The 19,419-nt window shown below is 39.1% G+C and overlaps 1 protein-coding gene across 1 annotated transcript in view; it reads left to right on the top strand.

The window, feature by feature from the left end:
- The window catches only part of GPM6A (glycoprotein M6A), a 44,202-nt gene extending 29,667 nt beyond the window's left edge, over nt 1-14,535 (top strand). The window contains exons 3-6 of the mRNA XM_028099735.2: nt 2,953-3,106; nt 8,876-8,952; nt 9,496-9,561; nt 14,383-14,535. Of these exons, the coding sequence (XP_027955536.2) occupies nt 2,953-3,106; nt 8,876-8,952; nt 9,496-9,561; nt 14,383-14,535 (450 nt within the window). The remainder of the gene's footprint in view (nt 1-2,952; nt 3,107-8,875; nt 8,953-9,495; nt 9,562-14,382) is intronic.
- Nucleotides 14,536-19,419: the final 4,884 nt, after the last annotated feature.

Here is a 19,419-nt window from a genome sequence, read left to right as displayed (position 1 = left end):
TAAGCCAGAATACACTACTGTTTCTCTTCAAAAGTCTTCTAGAAGGTGCCTTTGAAACTCAGAAGGGAACCAAGTGTCTATAGAAACTTAGCTTTTGGTGTACAAGGACTACATATCAGACACTTTCAAATAGAATCCTACTGCTGTATGAGCTAATAGAGTATGTTTAAAGGATTAAAAATGCAATTTCAGGGGCACCTGGTTGGCTCAGTCAGTTAAGCATCCACCTCTTGGTTTCAGCTCAGGTCATGATCTTGCAGTGGTGGGATCAGGCCCCACGTCGGGCTCCATGTTGAGCGTGGAGTCTACTTCAGATTCTCTCTCCCTCCTCCTCTGCCCCTCTCCCCAGTCGCTCACGCACGTGCTCTCTCTCTCTCAAATAAATAAATAAATCTTTTAAAAAATACGATTTCACCCTTATACATATGTTCACATGTGCTGATCATCCCATGTTCTGAGTCTGATTATATAAATACAGCACAATCATCAGGAAATCTTTCAGAAAATGCCACTTTTAAAACAAGTCATACTGTAAGGTGCACAAACTCAAAATACACTGTATACACAGATAAAGAGGGAAGGAGGGGTAATAAAATTTGGAGTGGGTCTCTCTCAGGATGCAAATTCAGATCATCATTGGGTACATGCAGAAATGCATATGCATACAGAACACATCTCTTTCCCACTTCCAATTTTGATTTGCAGATATAGTTAAGGGTAGTTGGATTGGGAGAAAGAAAGGGAAGTAAAATTATATCCCTTTAGGGGACATGTACAAAATATAATCATAAAAAACAAAGCTGAAGATTGAGAGAACATACTGCTATGTGAGTTACCTGGGAGGGTGTCTCACTTAGTAGGAGTATGAGGTCCACCAAACTAAATGTTCCTTGCAGTCAGGAAACTGAGGTCCCCACCTATGCATCACCAGGACATAGAGCACGAACTAATGCACGATGGTTGCTAACACAGTATTTGTGGATTGAAGGAATGAATAAATGTATGAATCAACCATTGTAGAGTGGGCAAGAATGTAGTTCTAAAAACTCTCTCATGGCTTTTTTCTTCTTTCATGTTTTCTGTGTTTTCCCGGAAGATGACTTGTTAATCCTACAGTCAGGGACATGAGTGATGGCCGAGAAGGCTATAGTCTTACTCACAGATACAGGATTCAAATGAGAAGAACCAGATATTGTAGCAGAACAGTTCCTACGGTAGTGATTTTCTTCTTTTGCTACTTTTCAGGGATAATCTTGATTTCAGTCTCTACTATCTGAGTATGATTCGTTAATGCCATGTGACATAGGGGAAAGGAAGGAAAAATAAGACGAAAAACAGAGAGAGAGACAAACCGTAAGAGACTCTTAACACCAGGAAACAAACTGAGGGTTGCTAGAGGGGAGGCAGGTGGGAGGTTGGGGTAACTGGGTGATGGGCACTAAGGAGGGCACTTGGTGGAATGAGCACTGGGTCTTTTTTTTTAAAAAGAATTTATTTATTTGACAGAGAGAGACACAGCGAGAGAGGGAACACAAGCAGGGGGAGTGGGAGAGGGAGACGCAGGCTTCCCGCGGAGCAGGGAGCCCGACGCGGGGCTCGATCCCAGGACCCTGGGATCATGACCGGAGCCAAAGGCAGACACTTAACGACTGAGCCACCCAGGCACCCCGAGCACTGGGTCTTGTACACAACTGGTGAATCACTAAATTCTAATAATACACTGTATGTTAATTAAATTGAATTTAAATAAAAAGTCAAATTAAATTAAAAAATACCATGTGACAGAATAATGTGGCAACTCCTGCCTATCATCTGTTTCTAGTTGGTGTTTATCTACGTGGGCACTTCATATAATGAATTACTCTTGTGATCGTGGGAAATATGCTAATGAATCCAGTGACACATTGAGAGATATAATCAATTTATATCAACGTGTGCATTCAAACCTGTACTTAAACCTCAGGGTATTGTGACTTACACCTGTTCTTTTTCAGTTACCTCTGAAATACAGTTGTTAATGCAAGTGTTAGCTTAGGCAATTCAAGGTGTATATTTATGGAGACAATTTTATATGTAGATAATATGGACTAAATCATTGATAAGTAATGTGAAGCAACATGAATACATCTATCAATCTTTTACCAGCTCTACATCCATCTACCAATATATGCATCTGTCTTTTTAGTCAGCATCTAAGTCACGCGTGAACTAAAAATCCACTTAACCAATGCTGAAACTAAGTCTCTTATTCAACTGTATCTGGGCACATTAACAGCCTTTTTCTTCATTTTATAAATACTAAAAATATTTCTGAAACAAGCAAAAAAAACCTTTATTTTCAAACTGAATATCACATTTTACTGTTTCTATAGCAAAAATAAAATTAATATTCATGAAAGAAGGCTTTAGATTTTAAAGTTCACAGATCACTGAAAAAGAGAAGTGTGCACTTTTATCATTAATACTAAAATGACTTGAGAATTACCACACTTATAGTATTAAATATAAACAAAATTTATATTTATGCTTCCATATTTATGGTATGAATGGTGCTCATTTAGTGGTAATATAAATTTATTGACAAAGTTTGAACTTTGCAGAATCCCCTGTAAATATACCAGTTACTATTTTCTAAAGTCTAAAAAAAAATGTGAGGTGAGATTTTTGAGACAAATACATGAATGAAACAGACATTACGATGCAGATGGATTCTTTCTTCCTTTGTTGCTGAGCACCTCTGCCATGAGGAGGGTTTCCTTCCAGCAGGTTCTTCACAGAACCCATGTTATTTAGCATCTCTCAGTTTCCTGTGGTGCATTTCCCACGGTGTTGTGATAACAAGCTGTGCAAGAGGGCACTTAACACTTCAAATTGGATTTTGTAAATTAGTCGCAAAATTCTTCTTTTCTAGTAGATTACATGTTTTCTCTCTCGACTTTTTCTCTGTTGCAGTTTATTATGCTGACATACCTTTTCATGCTGGCCTGGCTGGGGGTCACGGCTTTCACCTCCCTGCCCGTCTACATGTACTTTAATCTGTGGACCATTTGCCGAAACACCACCTTAGTGGAGGGAGCCAATCTCTGCTTGGACCTTCGTCAGTTTGGTAGGTGGACCTCTAACTAAAACGAGGCCTCGTGCTCTTTGACCTCAGTGACTGCCTCTGAAATATTGCTGATCACGCTGGAACCATCATGACTTGATGAGAAATGGATACTTGAGAAGTGTATCAGAGTATTCACTTTGAAGACATCCTTTTTAAATTTAAATACGTAGGAATTGAAGGTTGATTGGAGGTAGATATCACAGCATGAAATCTACAAATGTGTATGTTTGAACAAGCTATCAGGTTGGCTTTCCTGGTATTGTCAAGATGAAATTGTGATGTCCTTGTCCCGACTTCTTTGTGCTTGTCCAGACTTGCTATGATGCTTGTGTATCCACTCTTATTCTTCCATACAAATATAAAATTTGTGAAGTCTAGTGTGAAGATCACCGAAGAAGTATGTATTTTACTGGCTTCCAAAATAAGCAGAAAAACTTAGCATTTTATAATAACAAAATCAAAGAATGTTAAACCAATCGGCAGCCCTCTTTGGTTATTTTTTTTAGCGCTAAAACCTCACGTGATAAAAATAGTTTCGTATGTGTCTGTGGGCTTGTGATACACGGACCCTATTCTAATTGTTTTGTCCATGTTGACTTGTTTGATCCTTAACAACAATTCTGTATGGTGGACACTATCATTATCCTCTTTATAAATGACACAGAGAGGTTAAATGAGTTGCCCAAGGTTATACAGCTAGGAGGTGACAGAGCCAGGATTCAAACCCCAACAGCCTCATTTCAGAGTCTGTGGTAATTACACATCAGCCTGCAAGTGCTGCTGATAGACAAATGCAAAGAAGTGAATTCTATTCCATCATTTGTGAAAAAACATGGGAGCTACAAAATTTACATAAGATATGGAGATCCACATGTTTGAGCGGATTTTTTCCTCATAGACTATTAAAATCTACCGCATGAACATCTGGGAATGCTCCCTGTGATTTTCTCTGAGGTTTCCTGATTCTTCTGGAAAGTGGAGAACGTTTCTGTAGGTGGTGTCTACAGGCTGTGGGGCTCAGTGGGGATGCTGTAGATAGACTGTGGGGTACAGTGCATCAGTCCAACACCAGCCAGCCACATGCTCCAAAGCCGTGGCCTCCTCCCCATCCCATAAGCTGGAGCCCCAAGCCTCCTTTGCCTGATCTAATAAAAAGCAAGGGCTGCTCTGTGGATGAAGTTCTTGGCAAGAAGACCACCGAGGGAATATGGATAGCTCTTCCGCTGGAGAGGTTTCAGTCTTGGAATCATGTCTCACATACACACGGGAAGGGAACGCATCGGCAATAGCTGCTGGAGGCCATGAGGGAACAGCTGTTTGGCTCTGACTTCAGTCCCTCCCCGTCCATGTCTTCCTCCTGTTCTGTGGAGCTGAAAAGTGGACACTGGAAGAGAGGTGACTGGTCTCTCAGACAGGGTTGCCAGCTAAAATATGGGCCACCTAGGGAAGTTTCAATTTCAGATAAACAAGCAATGTTTTTAGTACAGTCTGTCCAAATATTATATGGGACACAATTATAGTAGGTGTAAACCATGACAAGGATTAAAGCTGCCCTTTGAAACTTAGCACCATTTACTACATAGTTATCAAGATTTATTCTAATTTAACTTTTCTCCATGATGTGGAAGAGAGGGCACTTTTCAGATGTCATGCAACCTTTTACATGAGATATTAAGTCTTTCTGTTCGCCCTTCATACAGAATCTACTGCCTGGATGGCATTTATTTGCCTTCCAGATTATACGCTCTCAATAAGAATCCTGGTTGTAGAGGCACAATCAAGTTATCAAGGGGCATCGGCTTGGACAACGACACTCCCCCCCAAGTCTGGATTATGATTAGTACAGACATTTACTAATGTCATCAAAAAAGTGATTGGGTAGAGAAGAACATGCTATAAAGCGATTTCCCTTACTTTGCAAAGTTGTCTCCTTACATCTAGACGGTATCTTTGCTCTAAGGGGATCGAGGTCTTCGAACTGCATCATGGGAACTCCGGTCATGTAATGGCTGGGATGCCTGCTTAGTCCCTACTTGCATCTTCCTGTTCTTTCCCCTGCGTGTGATAGATGCATCTGCCTCATACAGATCTAATGGCAAGCAGAGGCATTGTGCAGCTCATAAAGTCGGGGAACTTAAAGATGATTTGTCCTATTAGGGTTTGCCATATTTCAAAATGAGTCATGAAATAATTTGACTAGCAATTTTAATTTTTTAATGCTTTCATAATTATTTCTGTTGCCCTTCAATGATAGGCACAGCAATTTAATGACATTGAATGTATGAGGGTTTTGTCTTAGTAAATTTGTTTCAGAAGATGTTAAAACTGATCTCCCCCATAATATCATCTGGATCCAGAATTTAAAACTGCTTTGTTAAAACCTGATTATTTGATGAAACTCCCTCAGGGCCAACCATAGGGAGAGAGTGGTCCAGAGTAGGTGGGGCACCTTTAGCCTTATAACCAACCCTCCCTCTCATCCAGCACATCCATACATTGTAGCAGGAGCATCTGGCTTTTCTCTGATTTCCATAATGCCCTTCTCAGTAAAATTTCATTTCAACAAATATTTATTGAGCTTCTGCTATGTGTCAGCATTGCTCAATTTTGAAAGACAAAAATCTCCATGTCAAAAAAGTAAAATAAATCAAAATTTGACAAACACTTAGATCAGGGACCTGGCCCATCAAGCTTTTTCTAGAGAAGACACCCATGACCTAGAAACGTTGCATTATTTGCACAAGATAGAACAGAGGACAGAGTTGAAGCTATCAATCAACAGCTTTTTTGACTTTAGTCCACTCTGTTCAGAAGGACATTTTATGTTAACGTAGAAATTAGACACGTATACTATGAGTAGGAAATCTTTTGTCTGGTTAGCCATGTGTCCCGGCTAATCGGTGAACTATATACATTTCTGTTAAATAATTCAAGAATTTATTTGGCAAAATCTTGGCTACATTTTTCTTGTCTAGGCTATTCCCCTGCATAGGCATTCCTATGTTAGGCTACCCGTCAAAGGGGAATTCGGTTACCGATGGAATGAAGGTTACTAATCAACTGATCTAAAAATGGGGTAATTATCCTGGATGATCCAGGAGGGCCCTGTGTAATCACAGGGCTCCTTAAAAGTGGAAGAGGCAGAAGAGAAGAAGTCAGAGGGAGAGGGACCTCAGAAGAAGTGCACATTTTACTCAGATGCCATTTTACTCACTTTGACGATGTACAAAAGGGGCCAGGAGCCAAGGAATGTGGGTAGACTAGAGAAGCTAGAAAAGGGTACTTCAGGTATCCTATCATCTTTAAGACTAGTAATGTAAATAGTAAATTACTTGAAAATTCAGCATTCATATTTCCTAGTAGGGTGTTAATTTCCCATCACCCTGTGAGGAATCATAGTATCATTATACCTACTCCTTCTGCTTACCTCCACCCCTAGCTTGCAGTTTCCTCCATAAGAATTGATGCCCTGAGCAGTGGTGCTTCGACTGCCCAGAAACCTCCAAGAGGCTTTTGTTGCCTTAACGATGAAAGTAATAGGAACTGTGCACATGGTGCAAGTTTTTCCTAGTTCAGATACAACCAATTCTTAGAAAACCAGAAATACGTCACTTCTGCTTAGCCAGCTTAAATGACATTTAAAAAAAAAAAAATCTATAGACAAAGCTCGTGGCTGCAACCTCTGATGCCTCCAGTTCCTGTCTGCTCTCCTTGCTGCTTCTCTTGTACAGTCCGAACTTGTCCCAAGGGGAGAAGCAGGGAGGCTGGTTGGCGCTCTTGTCGTCGCCCTGAGGTGACTGAGCGGTGGCTCAGGTGCGCTGGTAGTGAGAGAAGTGAGGAGAGTTGGTCCGGGGCTGACTGTCCTTTGAAGACTGGGGCTGCAGAATGTCCCGAGAGGTGGACATGTGGGTTTGAGAGGAAAAGAAGACCCAAGGAGGAATGGCGTTGTTGCCAGGACCTCGGGGAGGCCTGACTTGCTGCCGCGTGAGCCGGAGCCTAAAGAAGAGCCTGCTTGGGAGGGAGGCAGGCAAGGCGGATCAGAGTTCACTTTTGAAGATGTTGATTTTTAGACACGTGTTAGGAATCTACACAGAGTTGTCAAGGGTAAAAAATTGGGTATATGAGTCTCGATTTCGGGAAAGAGGCACAGGGCTGGCTGAATGGATTGAGGAGCTGTTGCTGATTTTTAGCTGTGGCCCATTCAATATGCAAAGATGATGACTCGGTGAGACCGGCAGGGGACAAAGATGACAGGTGTGCACGCCGGGAGCCCCCGTGAACGAGGACTTAGAGGGAGGGGACCTGCGAGAATCCAAAGACAAAAACGGGGGTCCGTAGACTGGGGGACGTAATGAAGAAGAGCCAGAAGGAGAGGGAGTCAGGCATCTGCCTCCAGCACGGCCAGCCAGCCAGGAATGGAGGACGGAGAATTCATCTTTGGTTTTAATTATGTGGAGGTCCTGATTTCCGTGGAGGGTTGAGGCAAAATGTGACTGAAAAAGGTTTAAGTAGATTCTGGGAAAGAAGGGAATGGCCGACAGCGAACACAGTTAATGCTTTCGAGGAGTTCTGCTGCAGAGGTGAACAAAGGCACAGTGAGGACATGTGTGCAGAGCCTGGGTGTTCTGCATGAATGGGGTCTGCAGCTGCTCAGCATGGAGAAACATGGCCTTTACCAGGAAGCCCTCTCGATAATGAGGGTTTATGAGACACATCTCAGGGGCTTCTTATTTCCCCCCTCCCCTCCTAGTAACATCTTGGCAGAAAGGCAAGGTCACAGAGAAGCGTGTCTGCATTCAGTGGACCGCAAGTGGATTATTTTTAAAAAAAGAAAATAATTGCACAAACCATTGTCAAGGCAGAATGGGAGCAGCTCCATAGAGAGTGAGAGCTGACCGTGTACCTCAAAGTGAGCATGTGTGACTAGATAACACGTACTGACATTAAATAAAGAGAAGGCGGTGCCAGAAGCTTAGGTATTAGTTCGCCCAGAACTTGTAGGTTTTCTTTTTTCCCCTTTATGTATGTGTGTTTAATGCTTCGGTAGTTCTCAAAAATTCAAGACCCGTCTGAGGCTAACCTTGATCACTTTTCTGTGAAATGAGATCCGTGGCAGTGGGACACCTATGTGCTTGTTAAAGATGCAGTACCCCTGGCAAACACTCACAGTTTCTGATTTCACAGTTCTGTGGTGGAGTCCAGAAATACCTGTTTTTGAGCATTCCCCAGGTGACTCTGATGCAGTTGGTCTGTAAGCCAACAGGAGCAAGGGAGAACATGAGCAAAATTACAGGGTTTTTTAAATTTTTTTCCTACTACTAACAGCGTTTTCAATAATAGCAGAGAAAAATTACTCCTTTGGGCAATATGCTTTTATAGACGAACAGAAGCTCTGTACCGGCAAAATAAATCTAGATCCACACTTCAGCACAGTCTGGAACATAGTTATCAAAATCATGTGATGCCGACACCACTGCATTAATGGACCAAACCAATCAACGGGCTACAACTGAATGTGGAGATTCTGGGGGCTGGGTCCAACTGAATTCAGATTGAAAATGTTGTAAATTGTTTGAGGGCTAAATGGTTTTGATCTTCCATTCATAATTCTGGTTATAATTACTATCTAGCAATAAAAGCTAAGAGAGAATGTTTCCATTATACTATAGCATAAAATGGAACTTGCTTAGTTTTTCTCAGATAAGACTCTTTTTCTCTCTCTGGGCTCTTGAAAACATTTATAACTAAGCTGTAATTTTCTACATGTAGGGATTGTGACAATTGGAGAGGAAAAGAAAATCTGTACCGTCTCTGAGAATTTCCTGAGGATGTGTGAGTCTACTGAGGTAAATGTTTTTAAAGCCGTTTATGTTGTCCGAATTTTAGTTTCATTTTGGTGGTTGCAAAATACATCATTAAATCTGTATTGAATTTTCCCCTTTTCATCTCCGAGGCAATTTTACTCACAGTGATGTTATGTAGGGGGACTGGAGAACAAACATGAATGAGATACTTTGTCTGTTTCAGTAAAAATGATGACAAATATATATTTTTCTTGAAACCATCATTTTCACAAAAGAACATTTTTAATGTTATATTAAAAAAGATAGTGTAGCCTTATATAGTTATATTACTGAAAACCATCGTTATTCATGACGATCTCATCTTTGTAATAAAAGTATACTAAAATGATGCGGTTGCAAAGACTTAAATAATTTGCAGAAGAAAAGATACTGTAACAATGCTTTGGGATTGAGTGAGGGATGTACCCCAAGTGCACTTTTGTTAAAGATGTGCGAAGTTCTTATTTGTAAGACAGCAGAAGTCCCCATCGCCCTTCTGCTTGTAACTCTGATGCGTGGTTTGATTCTTTGTGGTTTCCTTTGCAGCTGAACATGACCTTCCACTTGTTCATTGTGGCACTTGCTGGGGCTGGGGCGGCAGTTATTGCTATGGTAAGACCTCGAGCTCTGAGGCTTGGTTTTTCGATTCGGAGGGCAGAGTGATTTACTTGTTGAGAAGATCGTTTATCCCCCATCCCAAAGTCTATACAAACCCTATTTATTTATTTATTTATTTATTTATTTATTTATTATTATTTTTTTTTTTAAGATTTTATTTTATTTGACAGAGAGAGAGAGAGCACAAGTAAGCAGAGAGGCAGGCAGAGAGGGAGAAGCAGGCTCTCTGCTGAGCAGGGAGCCCGACGCGGGGCTTGATCCCAGGACCCCAGGATCATGACCTGAGCCGAAGGCAGCCGCTTAACCGACTGAGCCACCCAGGCGCCCCAATCCTATTTATTTTAATATCAGTTAAAAGGGGGGAAGTGGGGGAACGGGGAACAATGGGCAAATAAATAAGTGAACAACAAGGCTGAACTTGAAAAAAGTATTACTGTTGCAATAGAGATAATATTCGGTAAGCAGTTTAAGGATTAGAACACTCAGTCATATTGGTAACATTAACAAAAATAAGTAAATTCATCCATGTTTCAGATATTAGATCATTATTAACATAAAAAATCATCTCCGGATCGTAGAGGTTTGTATCAGTGTGATATTCTAGGTAATCTAATCAGTTCCTTAACTTCCATTATCCTTTTCTCCTCCTTATTTAAGGACAGAAAAAAGCCATATTGAGTCACTTATGGAAAAAGGATTAATTTATTCTTCTTAACACAGACATCAATAGTTTCCTGTCATTTCTTGGATATCTAATTTTGTTCAGAAATCCTAAGGACAAGTTTTTCAAGTCAGACTTTTACTGAGCGTTGGACCTGCAATGTTCCAGATTCTGTCTCTTCCTTGGTAACTCACGGTGAAGTCCGGTTTGCTCACTGGACTACCAGAAACCAACCTTGGACAAACACTCAGAGCATCAGTAATAGTTTTTGCAGCCAAGGTCTTCCAGCCCTAACTTTTGCATCCTAGTATACAAAGTAATAATACAAAAGTAAGGTAGTATAGAGCTCTAGAATGTTCCCAATAACTTCACAAATATTATAGCCAATTCAATATGCAAAGATGATGAATTAATTCGGGTTTATTTAATCCCTTTCCTTATAGTGCCAATATACTCTCTAATGTGTTGGTGAAAGGGATACTTTTTACAAAATAAGACCGTTTTCTCTCTTGTCAAAGAATAAAACTAGGGGAGCACCAGGGTGGCTCAGTTGGTTAAGGATCCAACTCTTGATTTCCATTCAGGTCCTGATCTCAGGGCGGTGGGATCCAGCCCTGCGTAGGGCTGGCTCTATGCTCAACAGGGAGTCTGCCGGAGATTTCTCTCCTCTCCCTCTGCCCCTCCCCCTGCTCTCTAAATAAATAAATAAATAAGTAAGTAAACAAATAAATAAAATCTTTAAAAAAAGAATAAAACTAGGAATAATCAGTGGTAAGGTACTAATGAGCCATTTCAGACCAGTTATTTTTTAGTGACCTTATAAACACTTATGTATTGAGATTTGATTGTTTTACTAAAAATGATTTTAAAAAATTACAGAAATGACTATGTCAGTGCTAAAGCGAGTTTTCAGACATTCTGTTAATTTAGTTTCATGCTCATTGCTCAACATTTCAGATTGACTGTATAAACCTGTACGTAGGAATTTTATTTCAGAATGTAAGGTGCTTAATAGGATCATGTTGGTTCATTAACTGGAGGGCTCACAATAAGACAATAAGCAAAGGCTCTATATTCCTAGCCTAAAATCAGTGCTAAAATATGCCCTGAAGAAGCATGACATGTTCTGGGCAGTGATATTCCAAGCACTCATGGTGCCAAGCAGCACCCAGCCTGGCTGTGAGATAAGAGGAAACATTTGTTCATACACACATTCCTATGTGATGGATAATTGTTAGGGACTTGTGTTTGTTCAAGCAACGTACACTCACGTATAGAGGTCTATCAAAGCACTTTTTGTGAAGAGGTGTGTAATAAAGCATGCGTTCACATTTGCTACATATGTGTGTGTATAAAACTGTGTAAAAATGAGGGCCTTTAGGCATACATTAGTGAAAAGTACTTGTGTAAATGAATAATGTACTTAAATGTCCCCAAAAATGCTTACTTTGAAATGATTCTATTGTCAAAAGGATCTTAAGATAATAGAAATTCAGATGCTATGTATTTCTTAAGAAATCTGTGCTTTGCATAAACTCAGGAGTTTATGTTATAATTTAGCATAATTTATAAATAAATTTTATTTCAAACTACAAGAGTTTAGAATGTTATTTTTAAGTACATCCTTTTGGATCTCTAAATATATGCATAGCATAAATTCCTTAAGAAATAAATAACATCTAACTACTGATTGACATAGGTATTTCCAATTCGTTAGCTCTGATAACGGTTAAGGTTTTAGGAGACAGGGCTAATATAACAATAATTACTGCTTCTGCTCCTGGTACTAATATTAGTACCAAGAGTACTGTTATTTGCTCATACTTCTTTAAGCCTTGCTCTGTTGAAAGCACTGCCAAATGCTTAAGCACATAAATACATTCAATAGTCATAAGATAGCCATTGTCATTAACCTCATCACCAACTCCTTCAACACTCAAAATATACTACCATCATTATTTCCGTATTAGAGATGAGAAAATTGAGATAAATCCTTCTCTACCAAAATGTTTAAAACATCATCTGCAATTTAAGGCAAAGATGGTAAAAATTTGTACTAAGACTAATGTAATCTACTCCATTTGATTTTTCAGAGGCGTTAGGAAGTTCTGTAGATGCTGGCCAAAGGGGTCCACTTGCATCGTGCCAGGTTCCGGGGACCGCTGTCCACCTGCCAAGGGACAGTAAGAGCCTGGCAGCTGGTGTCCCCCTGAGGCCAGAGGAAATGTCTGAAGACTACTGGAAAGTGCCCATTTCTGAACTAGAATGATGCTGAAGCTCTTTTCAGTATTTCACTCGGACATATTTAATAATAATTTCGGGGTCATATTTTCTCGGGCTTTAAAAGGAAGGGTTTTGTACATCTAAAAATATATTCATTCATGTGAAACGTATTTTGAGTACCCACTGCCTGCCAGACTTTCTCCACAGCACTTGATATCTTCCAAACAACACAGCAAGGTGGTGCCCCGTGAATTTGGTCATGTGTCCAGTCCTCTGTTCGGCCCCCATGTATGTAGTCATGAAGCCTTCAACTATGAAAATGACAGAGGACAAGACTCTAACTCACAGCTCTTGTTTGCATGCAGCTTACAATTTCCACTACACAAAATGCAGGATTTCAAAGGAAATAGAACATTCTGAAAATTCTTTTCGGTATTCCTCTTGGTATGCATCTTTTCCCATGTTGCCGTGTGAAAATTGTCATTTTTTTTTCCTACTGCCTCTTGACTACCTTAACATATCACAGTAGTCTCCACTTAGAATTGACTTTGTGTTCTTGATGTCTCTCTTTACTTTTCTAAAACCAACCTACCTCCAATCTTTCAGTGTACTCTCTTGGCTAATCAAAGTGTTGGTGTTCTATTTTACTAAATTATGGACAAGAATATTGCCCACGCTTTAAAACTCAGATCAAGTAAATAACAACTTAGTTTCTCTTTCTTTTTCTTTTTTTTTAAAGATTTTATTTATTTATTTGAGAGAGAGAGAATGAGAGACAGAGAGCACAAGAGGGAAGAGGGTCAGAGGGAGAAGCAGACTCCCTGCTGAGCAAGGGAGCCCGATGTGGGACTCGATCCCAGGACTCCAGGATCATGACCTGAGCCGAAGGCAGTCACCCAACCAACTGAGCCACCCAGGCGCCCTCTTTTTTTTTTTTTTAAGATTTTGTTTATTTGACAGAGAGAGACACAGCGAGAGAGGGAACACAAGCAGGGAGAGTGGGAGAGGGAGAAGCAGGCTTCCCGCGGAGCAGGGAGCCCGATGCAGGGCTCGATCCCAGGACCCTGGGACCATGGCCTGAGCCGAAGGCAGCCGCTTAACGACTGAGCCACCCAGGTGCCCCTAGTTTCTCTTTCATATTCACCCATCAAAAGCCATCATTTGGAAAACTGCTTTATCTCTGTGGACCAGGAGTGAGGGAAAGAGAGCAAAACAAACAAGTGCTCCCATAGCTGAGTGCATTCAAGTCCAATCAGGAACTTCATTACTTGAGTAACTATGTTACTCGAGACAGATCAGAAGCGTCCTTTGTGAAGATGGCACTCGTCTAGCTATTGTGAATGTGTGCAAACATACAAAATCCATATGACACAATACTTGCTCTCTTGTAGCTTACAATCTAAAGGAAACTGCAAAATTATGGAAAATCAACTTGACAATTAAGTCACAGATTTATTTTGGGGTTTCCATGATCCCTCTTTCTGTTGCACAGCAGGCAATAGTACATCCTCCCATTAATTCAGAATTGTCTAGACTCAAACGGTGTAAGAGACTATTTTCTGTTATGGATGGGAAAACGTAGATACACCAACAGGAAATATATAGTCTGTTAGTTTGGGTAAGTGAGGGCAGAATGGACAGGAAACATCACCTAAAGATTGAGAATCAATCTTGGCTACTCCAGACTTGAAAAAGAAGGAGAGAAAGAGATTTTGAAAGAAAGGGAGCTGAGAAGATGCTGTTACATAGTCAGAGATGTGAGAAGGAATAACATATTTTTATCGTTCTCATTCCCACAGAGATTTTGGTTCCGTCTTACTAGCGCACATATCCTACATAAGCATGCAATTTGACTGTTTCTTTCCTGATAGCAAGGTGTGCTGACGACACTGAACAGACTTCCAGTATAAATTATTTCTGTCTTTGATTAGGTTCACTACCTTATGGTTCTGTCGGCCAACTGGGCTTATGTGAAGGATGCCTGCCGGATGCAGAAATACGAGGACATCAAGTCGAAGGAGGAGCAAGAACTCCATGACATCCACTCTACTCGCTCCAAAGAGCGGCTCAACGCATACACATAAATAAACCCTTCCTGCCCCTCCCGCCATTCAGATGCATTGGTGTTTAACTAAGGGCCATCCAACCATCCAACCTTTTGAAAACTAAAATGGAAGTGCTTCTCATCAATGATATGTAGGGTGACTTATGACTCACCTGAACACAGTTCCTTGCTGTTTAGCACTTGATTTCCTAATTTGTTAAATTGGTGTGATCACATCTCTTCTACAAGCTCCTATCCAGCCTTTACCTTTTTTTTAAATTTCTCCAACTCATTTAATAAATCTGTAAGATTGAAGATACTAACATTGTCAGATGCGGAGATTTATTTGATTTTTAACCGCTTCCCATGTGTTAATACGTAACACCTTTTGCATTATTTCTTATGTTTTGGAAAGAAAAATAGCTTTTTATACTTTTTAGTTTCGATTTCGGTAACTAGTTTAACTACAGGTAACCTTCAAAGGGACCATTGTACATTATGAACAAGAGACAGAGATGGTATCATGATGACTCTCCTTGAAATCTGGAAATCCCGTCTGGAGATCAGCGGCCACGTGCGTACAGGCCCTGGTTCATGTTTTCATCGATCTAAGGTGCAATTTCTAAATTTGTAAGAGTAGGTTTAAAAAAAAAAAAGTGCTTCTTATCTTTGTTCACATTGTATTTTTTTCTTGATGTACTTAAAAGGTATTTCTCTCTGATTACTCCTGTTTATGTTGTGAGCACGTAGAAACAGTGTTACTAATGCATGGCTAGTTGCCTTTTTAAGATTGTGACACCAGACTTACCTTTTAAAGCTTAGTATAGAGACAATTTTCATGGAAATAACTGCTGTGAACTCTTGAAGAATGATCTCTTTGTGATTTAAGCAGTGGCTGGATTGGAACTTTTAATATGCTAATGTGGAACATTAATTACCTTTATGAAGGTGGTATATTAAGAAATAAGCACAGTAACCCCTCCGAAGTTGTTTTACCTACTTTAAAACATTTTAATGGATTGCACCTTTGTAAACTATCCCCCCCAATGTGTATGATATATTTGAAAAGGCTTCCATTAATATAATAGCTTTGCTTGCAGCCTTCCAATCTATGTTGGTTTACCTGTAGTGTTTTTTAAAGTGTGGTCAGAGGCCACTCTAGAATGTATCCCTTCCAAGTGTAGTGATAGATCTGTGTTTTTATTTGAAGTAAGTCATTTTAACCAAATGTTCATTCATAATCATTTATAAGAAGTACCTATATCAAAGGAATAAAAAAAAAAAAGCAATCAGTATTACTGGACCAAAATTGGTGTTTGTTTTAACCTTGACTCTTCTTTTGATTATTTCTAATGCTACAAGAATGCTGTAAAGTGTCTTTTAAAATGATGTAGCCTGACAAGACATTTTTGTCAGTGTATAAAAATTAGGTAGTATTGTGCACTGATTTGACCATTGTGAAATCTTTTCTCAGTGTAAGTGCATTTCTAATAAAATTTACGAGTGAAACAATCTTTGTACAACGACTAGTCATGCATCATCCATAATTTTACAAGTTCTTGTAGTAGGTAGCGGGGTATTACTAGGGTTATCTGTGGCATGATTATGCATTCGGTAGTATTATTTAATTAATTTGGGGGTTTGCTTCCTTTTTTTACACGTAGATTATCTTACTGGTTCATTTTTCTGATATATGCAGTATTACAGATATTCAGCAAAAGTATTAATGGGCTTCTTTAAATTCTATATTATAGTGTTTCAGTTCTGTGTCTTAACAGTTTGTGATGATTTTTAAAACTGTCTTTTAAACTTATGTAATGATGTTGATGCTTTTGGCTTTTTTTTTTCCTGGTATTAGAGTTTGTATTTTCACAAAGAGTGCTTTGTAGCAGGCATTACAATTAATCTGTTTTGTACATAAATGTGCCAACAGCTCGATGGTGGCGTTTTTGAAATGTAGAACAAAGTGCTTGCAAAATGTAATAAATACACTTGTGTACTTTGTGTACTTATTATTAGTTTCTGCAGTGTTTTTTTGTGTTTTGTTTTGTTTTGTTTTGTTTATTCCTCTTTCCTATGTATGTGCACTCTTTCCAGATGCAATAGACGCTGTCTTTTTAGGATGCTTATTACCTCAGTTGAGCTGACCTCACTGAACTGAGAATTCTGTGTATGTCATGCAGCATAGGGAGGCTAGGGAGCTGGGGAGAGGGCAAAGGTGTGAAGATTTTGGAGGTCATTTAATTTAGCAGAATGATAACAATTCCCAATTTATGCTATTCCTTGCCTAATTTCTATTGTTTTGTGTTTTCTTTAGAGCTTCCTAAACTAGTAGAGAAACAAAAAAGACTAATTCAATTCAGAAAGAAAAATGATTTCTTGGGTTGCTCCAAAATTTCAAGGTGAGAACAATTAAGTGAAAAATACATATATTTTCCAGACTCTTTGTTTGTTTGGGTTGTAATTTCTTCTGGCCAAACCAGAAGTGATGGCAATTTAAAAATAAAACAGTGATCAATAAAAGTCTTAATTTTCACCAGGCCTAAGTAATTGTATTAGTCTTCAATTATTTATGTATTATTATAAGTAATTATTATAAGTGCCTGAAAATTTCAGGCACTTAGGTTACAAATATCTACAGTAATTACAAGCAGATCTGGGCAAAATATCTTATGTCTTAAGAAGTCACTTTTAAGACAATAAGAAAGTAATCCCATTATTAAATAAGAGTAAATAATTATTATTAAATGACAATTTTATTCTTTCCAGTGTTTATGAAATTTTTAGCATAGCAACAAGAAAATAAAGAATTATATATTAAAAATTATCAGTGTGAACAAAAATTTCACAAGAGAATGCTTTTCAAAGAAAATGATCATTGTAGGATAATTATATTTTTGGAAAACTTAAAGGTCCATTTCTGTTTGTAAAACTACACATTTATCTTTAAAGCAAGTAATTTCCCTTTGGGAATTTTTTATCTCCTAGCTTTATTGAGATAAAATTGACACGTAAGCCTTTTGGAAATTGTAAAGCTAATGTGAAGACCAAGGAAATTATTCACTTTGAGAAGAAATTGTGCATCGGCCAGCTTTGGTGTGGGTGTAATCAGTTTACTTCCTCATGTTAAAAACGTAGAAGTAGCAGATTCTGATTTATTCACTCAAAGATGAACTTGACTTTTGTTTTATTTTTGCCTTTTAGGCAAAAGAGAAAAGTATCATTTTAAAGTATGTTTCACTTAAGTCACTCCATAGTTTACGTATGCTGAGCATAATGGGACTTGAATTAAGCTATCATTAGACCTTGAGAAACACTCTGCTCAGTTTCCTGCAAGGTTTTCGGGTATCGAATCATCTGAAGTCCCTGGAGGCAAGTCTGTAAAAACGTTGCTAGGGAGCTCACATGTGAACCTCTTCCTACTGGCTTACATAAGCCGCGGACCTCAAGTTTCTTCTCGCAAAAGTAAATTTTACCTCTCTGATCATTTAGATTCTTTTGCCCTTTTCCACAAAAATCCAACATGCTTGCAAATTGAAAAGAATGTAGAATATGCAATAAGTTGAAGTGTTAAGTTCATTATTAAATGAATTACTGAAATAAATAAAATATTAAACGAAATAATATCAAAATGAAATAAAATTTACCTAAGCTGCTGTATTTCTAACCTGTGAAACCCCCTATAGATGGAAACACCAAACAAAAGAAAATAAATAAATGATGGGGGAATACAAAATAGGAAAGAGAAGAGATCCAAGTAATTCTGCTACCATACTTGGATAAGAGAGAGAAAGAAAAGTACAGAGTTATTGGAAGATATAAATTGCATGGGGGGAAAATTTTTAGAAAGAAAAGTAAAAAAATACAAAAATTAAAGATGACACCAAGAAGAAACAGCCTACAAAGTAAAAAAAAAAAAAAAAAAAAAAAAACTTTTAAGTGGAAGAAACAGTTGAGACCACAGCTCTTCTCTACTTCAGCATTGTCTGCCCCCCACTCGATGTACTTGAGTAGACACCGTCACGCTCCAGGCCTTGCAGGATAGAACACTTTCCTCCCCGCAACAGCCCAACACGGGGCCCTAAAGGAGCTGATCCCGCCACGTTGCCCAACATCACTGCTCTGATTAGAAAATGGGAACATTGTCTGACTTCTTAAAAAGTGGTGTAATCTGTTTGCTTCTTTCTTGTTTCAACAATTATTTTTGTCTCTTGGGGGCCACGCTGATGGGGACGGTGGTGTCCCACGACAGATCCAACTCTGTGAGTCAACCCCTCTGAACCGTTTCATGTAGATTGCAAGGGGCCGTGATCCAAGGAATGCCCTGGAGGCTGGAGCTCGGGTGCATCTGTGCATGTCACATAGGATGCTGACTGGGTGTAGGTAAGCCCCAGGTTTCTTTGATGGACTTTTTTGGCATGTCTAGAAAGTACTGATACTCTTTTCTCAGAAGGATTTACACAAAGTGTCACAAAGAAACATTCCCATTTCGACATTCGTTAATTGACAGGGCAGAGAAGTTTCACTTACGGGATCCGATAAAAATACACATGACCTACTTCTGTGCTTTCAGTTAAGGAGCATTTAGAATTGGCAAGTTCCTTGGTTTTTTAAGGTCTTTTTAAATTTTTTATCACTGACATTGATTAATCTCAATGTGAAATCTGTTAATCACTTGAAATCTTATTTATCACACAGTATAATGTCATCAACTAAGCTGGGAAAGATACAATGCAACCTCACCCTTCACTAGACAGAAGGAGAGGGTTTGCAGAAACAAGAAATGGATTTTAAGGAATTATGACATCATTTAAAGGAAAGACTTAATAATTATCCAGCAGATTACTTGAACACAAACTGAATGTGCTGCCCCCTTCCTAACCTCCCATTCACCTCCCCACCAGATGATAGTACACCACTACCA

Source organism: Eumetopias jubatus, unplaced genomic scaffold, assembly GCF_037043125.1.
Source record: "Eumetopias jubatus isolate StellerSeaLion01/CBP00866 unplaced genomic scaffold, mEumJub1_p1.0 scaffold_2, whole genome shotgun sequence".
NCBI lineage: Eukaryota > Metazoa > Chordata > Mammalia > Carnivora > Otariidae > Eumetopias > Eumetopias jubatus.
The sequence above is the reverse complement of the archived record's forward strand: the minus strand, read 5'-3'. Positions and strand labels throughout refer to the sequence as shown.